Source organism: Corvus moneduloides, chromosome 4 (genome assembly GCF_009650955.1).
Source record: "Corvus moneduloides isolate bCorMon1 chromosome 4, bCorMon1.pri, whole genome shotgun sequence".
Lineage (NCBI taxonomy): Eukaryota > Metazoa > Chordata > Aves > Passeriformes > Corvidae > Corvus > Corvus moneduloides.
The window spans coordinates 52,506,662-52,521,772 of record NC_045479.1 but is presented as its reverse complement, the minus strand read 5'-3'; the positions used below and the strand labels follow the sequence as shown (position 1 = coordinate 52,521,772).

Here is a 15,111-nt window from a genome sequence, read left to right as displayed (position 1 = left end):
TGCCTGCTGTGGCTTTTCTCACTGTAGTTTCCCTCCCACCTTTACTTTAAAATCACTTTTAGCTGTATTGTGCCTCTAGAAAAAGAAACAGAAGATTCGAGGAGTTGAAATTTAACAAGATTTGAGTAGGCCTCTTTACTGTGACAATAGTACTAATTTTCTTGAGAAAATTGTCTTTTGGAAGGATTTGCAAGAGTTATATGTTACCTTGTGTTCATATAGAGATGATGTAGAAACTTAGGACTTGAATTCAAAAGTTCAGCTCAAAAGTTAAAATCTTTGTCCAGTTGCAGCCTGTTCTTTAACTATATTCACAAGTAATTGCTTATCCTTTGAGACAATGAGAAAAGGGAAAGGGGAGTTAACACTGATGTTAAATAAAAACTTTAGAAATAAAGATCATTGTCCAAAGACAAATCCACATGAAGGCATATCAACAATTATTAAATATTTAATATTACAGGCCGGATGGAATTGGAACAGTATCTGTGGAAGAGAAGGAAAGGTTTGAGGAAATTAAGGACAGACTTTCCTCCCTTTTAGAAAACCAAATAAGCCATTTCAGGTAAGTGTAACATTTATTCAATGAATGCTACATTTTTTCTGGAAGAATTTTCTTGTGGTGTTTAATTTTAGTCTTGAACAAGTGGAGTGAAAATAAAATAGTCTACCCACAAAGGAATAGCTTAAATATGGAATAATTTATTTACACAAGTGGTGGTACTTGAAATTTATTTGTGTAGTATGTGAGTTTATTTTTCTGTGATAGAAAAGATTGTGCAAAAATATATGCCTTGGTTTTGTTTATTTTTTAAAGTTCAAGCTTTGTATAACTCTAACCAAGAAATCTGTCTGAATGAAAGCGACTGTGCCATGACTATTTCTGGATTACTAGGGGTCAGTAAATCATATGAGTAGAGGACATCTTTGATAGATGGCAGCTAAAACTCTTCTTGATGTCTAATGTAATTTTCCTGGTTTCATGATATACTTATCTTTCCTAAGGTAAGGATCATCATGCTCAATAAAGAGTTTGTCATATTAAGGACTGTCAATACCAGCAGAAGATGTTTAGAGAAGGAGTGCAAGAAACAGGAAACGTGGGATTTCCTGCTGTTTTGTGGCAATTGGTTTATGAAACTTAGTATAAAAATTGCATGTCGACACCAAACCTGTTACTTCGTCACACTAAGCCAACCCATCTGCCACTATTCTGTCAATCTAATCCTTTTGGACTGTATTTATAGAATTTTTTTGTCTCTGTATCACATCATAACAACCAGTTCCACCATTTAAACAGTTCTTTGTGAAACAGAACTTTTGTTTGGCAGGGTTGAGTATGAGTTTGTTGAATGCCTCTCTGGTTCGATGAGGTAAATATCTAGTATTCACTGGCATCATAGGTCACTGGGGATTTTTTTGAACATAGAGGACATAGCAGCCTTCACTTGGGACTTCATATTTATATTTAACTAAAGAGAGTTAGGGTTCTCCTTGGAGAGTGTTCCTTTCAGGGAAAAACAATGATCCTTCCTTTCCTTTAAAGAATCCTCCCTAACACATTTCCTCTTTCCTCCCTTCTGTGGGGATAAAGACCTCTTACAGGAGAAATGATACAGAACAGTATAGGACAGAGTGCTCCCTACCTTCAGGCCTTCACATGCATGAGACTAATTACAAGATGTATAATGAAGTTTTGTATAAATGTACAAATAATCTTTTGAGGTGAAACAAATAAAAATCCCCATCATATCTGCTAACCTACACTTCAGAGTTACGTCAATGAGCTTGGGCTACATCACTGACCGTAGAATCTTTCTGCCTCAGTCTTGGTGGATTTTGAGCAAATTTAAACAGCATTAGAAACTCCTTCTTGAGAGCAATTGAATGTGTCATTCAAACATGAATGACTTCATCCTTTAGAGGACTCTGAGGTTTGCCTTAAAATCCTATTTAATCAATACAGACAAAATGTGCTCTGCCAGGTGAGGAGTGGTTACTGTCTTTTACTGCGAACAATTAGAAATAAAAAAGAAAAAAATAGGTGAAATGTCTGGATTTAAGCAAGAATACTGGCATAATACTGGAAGAAAGAAAAAAGATACTGCCTTAGAATCTGAATTTATAAAGCATATAAAGTCACAATGTAGGACATAGTGACAAAGCATGGGAAGTAACATTTTAAATAAAACCTTGACTCAAGATATGTGTAAAGATCACCGCTAGCGATTAACAAAGAATAACCTTGGCTGTCAGATTGCTTTCTTAGGAAAACATGGTATTAAAGCAGCTCCGTATTTCAGTCCTTCAAAATTGTTATGATACCTGTGAAATGCAGAATGTTTTGAAAAATACATTCAACAGTAAAGATTTATGCAGAGTATGCACTGAATTTCTCTGCTTTGGCCTTACTGTCCTTGAATGCCCTGTATTCCCTGTCATCAGGCATTGCCGCCATCTCCCAGGCTAGTTTCCTACTTCCATTGTCCTTTATACTGTCAGTGTGGGCATCCATGCTGTTTATTTGTTATATTTCCTAGAATATTTCAAAGACTTTCATGTCCTCCATGTTCAGATAAGTTTTATCATTTTTAAATGCCAGATTCTCTACAGTAACCTCTTTATCTTCCTCATGGAATCACAGAGAGGGTGTTTGATTGTTACCACTTTGGTTTCTTAATTGTGGCATGCATTTGGCTCCTAATTTTTGAATTTTACCTCAGGCTGCTTGTAGGTTTCTTGCTTTTTTTGATTGCATCTTTAAGGTTTTTGCTTTCATTTTTCAAGTTCTTCATTTTTTCATAGATCCCATTTTTGAAATTGTATATACATGTACTAAATGTACATGTCCTAAATTTTGGCCTGCTCTCTTTTGCTACATTATTGAATTGTATTGCCTTAAGATTATTACTACAGAGCACCTCTTCTGCTCTGCACCTCTCAAGCTATGTCCTCTTCAGATTTGAGACCAAATACAGAATAGCATCTTTTTTTGTGGGTCCTAAATTAGCTGCTCAGGAGAGCAATTCAAACCTGTGTCTCAAAACATTATGCCTTGTCCTACTGAAATATCAGTCAAGTGTATGTATCTAGAGTTGAAATCTTGAACTTGCAGCTCCTCTAATCTCACTTAACATTTTGTAATCACGCTGATCATTATAACTAGGGGATCAGTGGTACAGACTTCCAAGAATCGTCAGCACTTTTTTTCCCCTGTAATATGTTGGTACTTTTCCAAGCTTTGCCCTCTCTCCATTGCTTACTGTTGTGTGCACTGGTCAGACATGCACTGTGAAGAGTGCATGTCTCTTCTTGCCTTTTCAGAGCAGCTCTGAACATTTGCTGTGTCCACCTACGTCACTAGGTCACACCCATCTGAAAAAGACGCTCTTCCTTGCCTGCCAGCTGACCTGCAGCTTCCAGTTTTAGTACTCCCCTATGGCCTTTTTAATTTCATTTTCACTGCTATCAGCCTGGTTCCATTATGATTAAGATGCAGTCAGCCCATCCCGTGCTAGTGGCTGTCATCTAAAGTAGTTCTTAAGGTACTTACACCTTTCCTCTCCATCACCTTGTCCACCCACTGAGACTTCAGATCTCTGCCTGCCTCTCAGGCATCAAATGTGGAAGAGACAGTATTTCTGAGAAAGCTATCATGAAGGCCTTGGACTTTAACCCCTTGCCTGGCTGTGTGAATTTTATCTCTGGAGTCTTTCCAGAGATAAAAGCAAATACTGGAATTCTCACTGCAGGAAATCCTGTTTTGACCTCATTTATAAGGCTTTATTTTGGCTGACCAGAATGTAGATCTAAAATTCATTGGTCTGAATCCTTTTATCATTAGAAAATATTTGACTAGTGGAAAACATTAGAATAGGAGGCTACCATTCTCATTCTGAGTAATAATAAGAAAAAAATAATATCAGCAAAGTAAAAAAAATCCTTCTTCCAATTGGGGATATCCCAGTAAGATTTTATAGACAGGATTAAAAGAGATTACAGTCACTTAAGCATTGTACTCTCATTGACCTGCTATATTGCATCATTCAGCAGACAAAAATAAAAAACAAAGCTGTGAATGCAATCACTTTTTAATTTACATAATTTTAGAAGCAGCTATGTTTTAAGTTGGAGCTGATAAAATTTAAGGTAAGTGCTTTTCCAAGGTATTTTTAATAAAATAGAAAAAATATGGAATATCTGCCGGCATTTATATCTCTAGAAATGAAAATATCTGGCATTTTATCCTTGTCTTAATCCAATTTTAAAATAAAATACAATATACAGAATGCTGCTTCACAGGTCCAACAGCAGTCATGGCTACATGAAAAATAGTATCTCTTTCCAGGAAGATGACAATTAAACTCATCAGAGACCTTTAAATATCCTTCATGGTTGATAAATTGGAAGTTATGCTTTCTGCCTTTTAGGGGTTTTTCTGCATTTAGGCCTAAAATGCTGATAGGCTGATACTGCTGTGATATGAATATACTCCATGGTAGACTACTGAAGAGGCTTTCTGCTTTTATTAATACTCTGGGTATGGTAGTCTTCTGCTAACATAATTTAATGCAAATTGTATGCAGACACATATTAAAGTAAACTCGTAAAGCAGCTTTTATAATTCTGGTAATTTTATATTCTTCTTTTATTATTTTTTTTTTTGCTTTTACTTTTTAAGATACTGTTTCCCTTTTGGACGTCCTGAAGGAGCTTTGAAAGCCACACTTTCATTACTTGAAAGGGTAAGTTTGAGAACATAATTTAAATTCTGCATGACTACTGAGCCTGCATTTTTCTTTTGCCTTCAGGCTGCTGAAAGCAGACTCATGTCTTCTCAGGTGTTTTACTACTGGTTTTAACTGCTCACTGGAAAGTTGGTTGTTTTTGTTTTTCTCTCATTATCTTCCACAGAGGCAAACAGCTGTTTTCTGTAGGGCTTATTTACTTTCACTTCAAGCCACTGAACTGTAGTCAGTGACTATGCTCCTTTTTAATTTAACACTTACGCAGCATTACCTCTAAAGTAGTACAAGTCTACTCTATAGCCCCTCTTTCCTGCTGTTTATGCCTTCTATGCTGCTGATATTGTCTATACTCATATGTAATATTAAGAGCCTTCTATATAATTCAAATAATATTCCTTAAATGCATAATCTGAGTAAATTTAAGAAGAAAAAGCTATACGCAGTAAATCTGATATGGGCAGCTTTGAATGTGAACTCCTGCCCAGCAAATCCTCTTGAATTGACTGGAAAGGAGAATACCTTATAATGATAAAAGCATCTCAGTCATCTCTGTGGAAAGAGGACTTTAAATTCCAGCAGAGATTCCAAGGGAATTGTACCAGCAGGAGTCTGATGAAGGTATGTATTTAAAAAAAGCTTAGATCTCAGGCTATGTTGCTTTGCCAAAATCTGAGAGGTTTGATCCTGGCAAATATTAGTTATTCTGCACTGCAGAACACTTCATGGATAGAGATTCTCTCTTAGGAAACCTCTGCAATGTTCAGAAAACACACAGGGAGTCTGAGTAGATATGTTTTGTTTCACTTACCATCTCAGTGATTGTAATGCTGTGTCGGTTCCTTTGTGCTTTATGAAACATCCATTTCCTCTCCCCGTTCCTGCTGTTTCAAATGGCAATGGTGCTCTAACTGGTGCTCAAGCAACACTGCTGTCAGTCTTGACTAGGAATAAATGTGCTTTCCTACATTTGTGGATGCAGAATGGGTTAGAAACATTTTATTTTACCTGTCTTTGAAAAATGTGAAAAAAAATCAGAGCAAGAACAAAAGGTTTTGAATACTGAATATTCACTTGTTTATAACCCAGAAGTTATTAATTAAAAAAAGCAAGGTAACACAGGTAGATAAGTCGTATTTGTGTGCAAGTATTCTAGAAGTCTGCTTTACAGCAATGTCTTCCTAATAGCTTCTCTGTTGCTGAACCTGTTTCTTTTCTACCACATCCTTCCCCAGACAGTATCTCTCGCTTCCTCCTTTTAACAGTAATTTTTAGATATATAAGGGTGTAGCTTGTCCGGGGATCCACTTGAGAAGCATTTTTTAAAGGTTATGTGTTATCTGAAATTTTATTATTTACATGAAAATGTGATGAAAACATACTGAGTTTTGTTTACACCTACCAGTTGAAAGTTAATGGAGTGCAGAATTAAAGTAAAAATGCAAGTGAATCAACTTTTTTTTTTTTTTTAAATATAGTAATCCAGAGTATATTATGTTGCATTCATATAAAGAGGTATGGATTCTTGGTTTACCTCACTTGCAGTAGGTGAGGTAACAACTCACATGTTTTGAAAACCTTCATATGGACTGTTCTTCTACTTGTCCATAATAAAATATTCTGCTGGAAGTTCAACGTTTTCCCTGCCCACTATAGGCGGCATTTTTTTCACAGCAAGAACATGTTGAATTTGAATAACTTTACCCTGTTTTAGAGTCCATGGTTATGCAATGGTGGAAGCTTTTCCACAGGTGAGAACCAAGCAAATTTCCACAACCGCATCTTTAGTGGTAACCATGACCCAGCCCATCCACAGAACGCTCTTGTTCTACTGGTCTTGACATCACCCAAAGACTGACTGGCAGGCTGCAAGATGCGAAACAGGAGGGATAAATACCGTAAAGGCACTCAAACCAGGGTTGAACAGAAACCTTCAAAGATGAAGATCCAGCTCCACCCCCTGAAATAGTTCCTTTTTGACTTCTGCCTTCAATCATTATCAGATCTGTAGTAACTTCAGGATACTTTTATCCTTTTTCCTGTGGGGTTTGGGTAATAATTGTAATGAAGTGGTATAATTGTCTCTGACACAGGTTTTAATGAAAGATATTGCCACTCCCATACCAGCAGAAGAGGTGAAGAAAGTGGTTAGAAAATGTCTGGAGAAGGCTGCCTTGATCAATTACACTCGACTTACAGAATATGCCAAAATAGAAGGTTAGTACAGCAATCAACTGCCAAAGTGGCTGTAAAAGCCAACAGTGCCTATTAGCTGCATATTCCGTGAGCAGCCTTTTCCCTTTCCAGAACAAACCCCTTCCACAGCAAGGGGAAATGTCTCATTAAAATCTCAGCTGGTGAACTGTGGAGCTTTTTCCTATTCATTGCTTTAATATGCCTCCTGGGACCCTGTTTGAATGAAAGACTAGGACTTCCTAATTTAAGTCGCCCTTTGTTCTTACTTTTGAGTTCTTCGTAAATCTAAGAGGTTGTTTATGGGTTATTTTTTATTTCTCTAGCTATTTCTAGTGATTAAACTACTGACAGAAAATTCTTTCCTTAACACCAGTGTCACTGCCTTGAAATTTAAAAACTCTTTGTATAGATTCTTTTCTGAAGTATTTATAAGGCAGACAAATAGATAATTGCTATTTATTTTTGCTGCTGTGTTATCAGATGTATAATAATAATCTGACGATTAAAACCTTAATTGCATCCTGATTGAATGAATTAATGGGACAAAATACTAGGTTTGAAGGTAATCAGGAGTTTTTCTGAAAGTTTGGTATGTTCTATAAAGTATATCATGAAATTAAGGAAAATTTTGCTAAAAATAATGGCCAGGATGCACAGTGTCATTTTACTATTTGTAAACCTTATGTAGAACAAAAAGGAAGTCATAATAGTCAAATGCCTTGTCTAGACAGACTTTAATTCTCCTGAAGTACAAAAAGCTTGAGATGCTTCTGTCCATATATATTCAAGAGCATAAATCTGTGTGCTCTGGATTTTTGGAGCTAGAGTTAATTACAATGAAATATTGAAGGATGAATCCTATTTTTAAAAAATACAAATTTTATGCATATTAATTTTTTTAATAGCATGTATTTCTAGCAATGCACCAGGAGAAACAGAGTTAGCATAGGAGCAAATTGAAGAAGCCTCATGTATTTAGCAATATTATAAAGCCAACTTTTTTCCCATTTTTTGTCTCTGCTCAAATTCTCTGAAAAACATGAGTTAACCGATCTCACAAGTGATTAACAAAAGATACATCTCGTCACTATAGAAACCAGTATTATATCGTGGAAGTAACAACATGAAGCCATCCTAGTAACCAGTTTATCATAATTAATTATGATATCATGTTGTGTTAAAGAAAGAAAGGATGAATATTAAATCTATTCTGGAAAATGGAAAGATAAAAAAGAACTTTTTTCCTTAGTTTTTATCTTTCTATATTCATAGAGGGAATTTTTAATGTTCAGTATTTAAATCGTGTATCAAACCTGTTAAAACAATGAATATAAAACTAGAAACATTTTCGTAATATGACAAAAGCTTGCAAAAGATATCTAAACTCATTGACAGTAAAATGGATTGGAAAATTTTTTGCCATGATGTAAATACATCTTTTCCCAAGATTTTTTACTATATCCTAGAGGATTGTGGGACTTCCCCTGAGGCAGGCAAAGTTTGCACTTCAGAATATTCACATTGTTAACACTGAGTAAGCTGGAGCAGCACATGAAACTGACTCCCATATTTCTACTTGCAGATTTCTTTTTGGATTTATTGCCTTTTGGTTGGAACACAACTAGATTTATTTAAATAGTTTTACACTCAAGTAGTTGTAAACTCGAAGCACAATAGATTATTGCATATATAAAGATAAATAGGTGAAGTACTTTTCTGAGAATAAAGTACTGTTTGAAACTGAAGGACTCCAGCATCATAACATCAGAAAATTCAATGCACTGGATTTCAGTAGCAGTGAGTCCTGTATTGGTCTCTTTTGATACTCTGGTCGTTACAAACATCCTACTTTTGTACCAATATAAAAGTAACATTTTTCAGCAGTAGGTTCCATTCTGCTTCTTTAGGTTTATAGGAGCATTATTGTATCTGTGCACTGAAGTTGCATTCTTCTCTTGAAAGTAATTTATGTTAGTGTTTGCATTAGATGCTTACTCCTCAAATTGCATACAGAAAGCATATAGTCCTTATCTTTATCATATTTATGTCCTCAAATATGGCTGGCAGCCATTTTGGAGATTTTTGTCCTTTGAATATTTCTTCAGTGAACAACATCATATCAGTTAGTCAAAATGTAATTATTACAAGATAATATCAGCTATCGACCAATGGCAAATACCTAAAAAGTAGAGATACAAAGAAGGTTCTAATACAAATAATATTCTCATATTTTTACTTTCTTATATTCTTTTAATATCATATATGTTTCTAAATTCCCAGGCACAATATGGCTGCAAGCTCAGTGCCTGAGTTTGAAATAAAGACTATATAGGACTAGTAAATGCAAATATATTACTCAAAAACATGCACCATTTCTCCCTCACATGACAAAACCCATCACTTGTTTAATGTACTAAAGATTTTAAGAATATTTTAACTCCTTATATGATATTTATTCTTCCCTAATTATATGAGTTTTATTTCTGTAATGATGTTTTTTTCTTTCCCTATTTTTTTTTTTTAATTTAGCAACAGCAGAAAAGGACTCAGGTGATTACTATTTGTGTGCGTGTCTGCATGAATTACAGATGTGGTGTGTTGTGTCTGTTGTTATTCTTTTTCTTGATTTGAACAATATCAAGATACTGACCAGAACATTGTGAACATTAAAATTAATTTTGGTGTAGTATAGCCCATGTATTTACACTGATACTTAATTATGATGTACATATTTATTTGCAGTTTAGCTAACTTTGTGTTTTGGAATATGATGAAATTGTATTTTCTGTGAAAGTATAACTAAATGATGCAGAAAAGTTTAATTTTGTTAAATTCACAATCAGTTTGGGTATTTAGAGAAATGTAATTTCATAGTCCTCTGCAAAAATTGTATCTGTTTCATAACAGGATTGCTCAATTTTTTAATGTAAGTCTTCATAGGAAAAAAAATCTTGTAAAACTGGTTTTATATTTCTCTGATACAGCTTTCTTTAGTGATAAGTTTCTTTTTCTAGTTACAGCTGAGGGTTACAAGGATGGTAGTTCTTTGTGTTCCTAATTTCGTGATGATGATATGGTGTATGTTCTCCTATAGTACAGGGAGTGGGTTTTGAGTCCTTATATCCCAATATTTAAAAATCATCATACAAAGAGCACGGCTGAGGTAGTATTTGCAGTTGAGCGTAGAAGTATGAGGGATTGTGCGTATCTGTTCTGTGAGATAGAGCTGTGCACTGCTTTGTCTTACCTGACATACTTACCCAAAGGAGGATTGATTGTGGTGCTTTGTTGGGTTTCACAAATAATATCAACCACAGTTATGGGAAGGGGCATTGAGCTGGTGATGAACTAATTTTCCATCTGGAAGGACAGAGTGGCCTGATGACTACAAATTCGCATGAATGTAGTTCAAAGAGGAGCTCCTTGCCAATGAGGGGCTTGAAAATTACCAGCAAATTACTAAAACTACATTTTTTAACAACTGTGTCTGTAACTGAAGAGTCAAAAAATTCCACAGATTTCCAAGACTTCCACTGTTTTTTGTTTAAAAGCTTTAAATGCCCTGTAAATAGGGCATTTGTAACTTTTAAAAAAGAGAGCAGGGAATGCACTAGTGGGACGAATATTCGTGCCACAGTCTGTTAGGATGAGTTGATGGGAGCTCACATTGCTCAGACAATCTGCTGACCCCTCCAATCAACAGGGAGAGGTTCCTGAGGCAGGGGACTCAGAGTGCTCTGAGGGTCCTTCAACAATTTCTCTGTGAAAGGACCTATCTCATACCATCAATTGCACAATACCCTAAAGACAGTTTCCCTTCTAGGTAAGATACCTAAAACTAGATAGCACAAATATCCCATTTAAAGTTTTTATGCCTGTAGGTATTAAAGAAAATATCTCTTCAAATTAGAAATTCACAAACAATTAATTGAAAACAATTCGTGAAATGAGAAAATGTTAGACTTGTTTCCTTTCACCTTTGCACTCTAAAACCTCGCCTGTGCACTTTTATACAATATATACACTTTTATACAATGTTTATCACCTCAAGTACAAATACTCCTTGTGCCATTGCTAATCTTAGTTTTTCTCAGGCTCTTTATGTCAGAAACCCACACCATTAAGCACAGATGACATAGTTACAGGCATAGGGGAAAAAAAAAAAAAAGAAAAAGAGAAAGGGCTGTACCTGATTTTAGTCATTTTACATTAGGTTTCTCCATACTTTGAAAGAAACCATTGCCCGTCTTAAGATAGGATAGCGAAGTTGTCCCTTAAGCGACTTGGCAAATAACTAGATTAGAGAATGGATGAGAGAAAAGCCAATCACATACAGTGAGTAAATGGAAGTTCACTGTATGAGTTGGCTGAAGCTAGAGGTTTATAGGCTGTGTTTATAATTTAGTTGCTTAATTAAATACCAGTTCTGTCGGGGTCTCCTCCCCCTGCCATGGAGCCCTGGGAGAGGAGCCCTGGGGGGGAGACACGGGGTTTCCCTGCCCCTGGTCAGCCTCATTCCCCATTGGTTGGTTTGTGTTTCCCGGTGTGGCCAAGGACCCTCGGGTCCCGTGACTGCAGAGTTCCTGAGCAGAGCCCCGGCCATGCGGCTGGAGAAATAAACATCTCTCTGAAACATCTATCAAGAATCTGTCCATATATATTTTTTTCTACGGGCCTCCTGTTTTGATACATCGTGTTACAGAATCCCCGCTGTAACACAGTTCTGACTAAAAGTGCAGAAACTCGGAAACTCGGAAAAAAAATAATTTTATTGAAAGGAGCAGATAGACTGTGTCCACCAGAATTTTTTGTAGCATTGAACACATTTCTCTAATGCAAAAGACAAAGCCACTGAGAGGAATCCCAATAAAATGACATTTTAGTGCCAAATCCTACTCCTGTTGGTGTCTCTAGCTGCACTCCTACAGATTTCATAATGGACTTGATGTACAGTATGCTTAGCCCTAATACCATATATTGTGCTTTTGTGGAAAATAAGGGAAGACTATTTCTAGATAACTATTATTTACGCTTTAACTTGTGCACTAGATACTGATAATGAATCTTGAATTGCAGGAGTGTCCTTGTTAGGTAATACGGAGGTGAATATGCAAATTCTTTTTGTTATGAGAATCCTTTCTCAGCAGTGTGGTTGCCAAGTTCCCAGGTCTATTCCCCAAGTGCTCTCATTTTCACAGTCTCAATTGAACAAGACTCTGAATGTTTCCCAAAAACAGTGGTTACTTTCTTAATGGCAAACATAGTGGTGTAAGCAGCACTTCCATCAACAGTATTTGTTTACAGTCAGGATGACATTTTATTTAGCATCCCCCTGTCATTGTACTGTTATGAACATGAAACAGATTTTTTAAATAAAATTACATTTGCCGTGGCAATTATACAGGGTTCAGCATGTCATTCCTTATTACATGTACAGCTGAATTTCTCATGGAGTATCTAATCTGCTCAGTGAGTGCCATTACCATTATAAAGAGAGTAACAGGAAACCTACTATTATAATTTTGAACTATATCTAAGAACGCTCATACAATGCCCTGGTAGTTTGCAGCAAGGGTTTATAATTTGTCAAGGATATGAATCACAGCATCAATATATGAAAACCTCTTTTTAAGTATGAGCCATTTTCATTTCAGCATATGCTGCGTTTGAGACTTCACTAGCTGAAAGTACTTTTTAAATCATTTTGTGTATGGCATGTCTTATTCACTATTTAACTTACATTAACTCTTCCTATAGACAATGTTGAACATAAATGGACCTGCCAGATTCTGAGACCAGAGACCAACACCATTCTTCATAAGCATTTGGCATACTTCCTATGAAGAGCCTATAGAAATTTGCATGGCTCCCTCACCTGTTTTCTCTCCTTCAAAAAAGATGGCCTTCCTTATACAGACTTCTTATTTTTTACTTATATTTTATACACATCTGTGCACACAGAGTACTAAAATGCATTATTTATTCCATCTCAGAAGTTAGTATTTTGCCCCATTGAAATCTGAATGGCTGAGGACTAATTAACTCTGCTATTACTGCTGTTATGGCCTGAGAAAAGACAGAAACTTACACATAAATACATTTTTCAGCAGAGGGGCTTTATCTTGCTGTGTAGATATAAAAGGATGGGCTGGGGATTAAAGTGGTAAATGTCTGTAAAGCAAACAGGGCAGTATCTGTCATTGTCCATGGATAGTAATTTCTGAGGCAATAGACAGATCATAAAGATTTGAATTACAGGGCAGTTGTCTTATAACTCACTCTTTTTAAAAGACTGTGGTAACTCAGTATAATGGGCTCTTTCTGCCAAATAGGTTGAATAAAAGGAGTAAGAATAAATTGCATTAAAATTGGAGCGAATAGTTACTGTGTAGTGTACAATTGCTCAAAGACAAATCAGTTGTCATCCCAAAATTTGTTTCTATCAGAAAGACTGCTGGAGGCTGAATAAATATTAACTCCATACAAGAGAATGTCAGGAGGAACTCAAAAGTTTGCTGGGTTTTAAGACAAGGATGGCTAATGTACTCATTACATACAAGTTTCTAAAGGAAGGGTAGTATGTAAATGCCCTCAAGTCTCAGAAGGATCTGTCTGGCTTAAAAAGAAGAACACTACAAACATTATTGAAGCTGAGAAGGCAAGTGGAGAGAGTCATTTACCTGGAGAGGACTTGATTAAAGCTCTCCATGCATGTTCATTTCACTGAACAAAGAAAAGTGGATGAGTTGCACAGCAGCATAGAACGTTCTTGGTCTCTGTTGTGCAACTAAATGGAAAGGAGGATATGCATAAACATCCCTGATTTCAGTTTTGGAGCAGAGGTCTGTAAAAGAATCTCTGTTTTTTTAGGTCCGTATCCTGGTACTCCTTTGTAAATATACCTACATCCTCCTTTAACAGTAGGGCTGAGCCGGTCTTTGTCACTGTGCTTCTCCTTTCCAGTCCCCTGTTTCACCCATGTGAAGATCATTTCAAGTCCTATTTGATCTACAGGTGTATCATCACCTTTACAGTAAAATTAGTTCCCAAAAATTAGCGTGCTAACCTTGTCCTGTATCCCAGATGAGGGAGGGATAGTTCCATCCTTCATTAGCATTTCATCATCTCCGTTTCTTCCACACCCTATGATACATTTCTAGACAAGAGTTTCATACTCATGCGGCTTAGGCTTTCATCACATTATCTCTAAGTAGCCTCCTATTCTTCATTTTTATCATTTCAGGAGTCCTTCTCTATTAAAGTTTGAATTCCCCCTTCTTGAACACTGGTGACAAGAACTGTGCAAAGTCATCCCTGTGAGATGCCTTGTACAGTAGTAGCAGTACTGTTATACCAGAAACATTTTATCGAATATAGTCAAGGAACATGAGTTCTGATGTCTGTATCATGCTTGTGTCACGCAGCCCTTATGTGAAAAGTTAATTCAACCCAGTCTTCAGAGTTTTCATCATTTTGAGCTGACACATTCCCAGTTTATAGGAAATGTTTATTGCTGTTCTTGTGTCAAAATGTATTGCCCCTTCTTAAAGTATTTTAATATGTTTTCCTTTAACTCTTGAAGGTATTTTAATATGTTTCTCTCTTCCATTCTTTGGAATTATCCAATTCTTTTTACTGCATCTATTTCCCATGTTTTACACATTTGTGTTGTCATTGTCCTCCTAATATTTACTCTAAAGTCCCTGGTGAAAATATTAAGGAAGCTAAGATTAATCTTCAAGGAATCTCTCAAGAACCCTTTTTTTGCTCTTTCTCAGCACTGCCTATTGCCTTTCACTTGAGGCATCTTCTTTATCCCACATACAGTTTCTTTTTGAATCCTCATTTTCTTCAGCTTAACTGGTAGTTTTCCCATGAGGCACAGTATCAAATGCTTTATTAGAATAGATGAGATCTACTGAATTTCTTTTATACAAAAATATCCTATCTAGAAAAGCTACTGCACAAGTCTAGTTCAACCTACCTTTGCAAATCTGTGTTACATTTTATTCTATTTTCTGTTCATTTTATGTCCTCAATTAGTGATTTCTTCACTTTTTGTTTCAGTTAATAATTTTTAACATCTCTTTTCCCTTCTCCTTACATGCCAGCATTAGATTTCTTGTTGTCATTTTTCAGTAAGTCTCTAAAATTTTGTCTTAGAATATTC

General features: G+C 36.0%; 1 protein-coding gene across 26 annotated transcripts in view; it reads left to right on the top strand.

Annotated features, from left to right (window-relative positions):
• CADPS2 (calcium dependent secretion activator 2) overlaps positions 1-15,111 on the top strand; it is a 292,543-nt gene that overhangs the window by 210,654 nt on the left and 66,778 nt on the right. For 15 of the 26 annotated variants that reach the window (XM_032105978.1, XM_032105970.1, XM_032105960.1 and 12 more), the window contains 4 exons: positions 464-565; positions 4,682-4,745; positions 6,839-6,962; positions 9,471-9,491. In XM_032105978.1, the coding sequence (XP_031961869.1) occupies positions 464-565; positions 4,682-4,745; positions 6,839-6,962; positions 9,471-9,491 (311 nt within the window). The remainder of the gene's footprint in view (positions 1-463; positions 566-4,681; positions 4,746-6,838; positions 6,963-9,470; positions 9,492-15,111) is intronic. The other 11 variants (XM_032105953.1, XM_032105977.1, XM_032105974.1 and 8 more) reach the window with 1 other exon arrangement.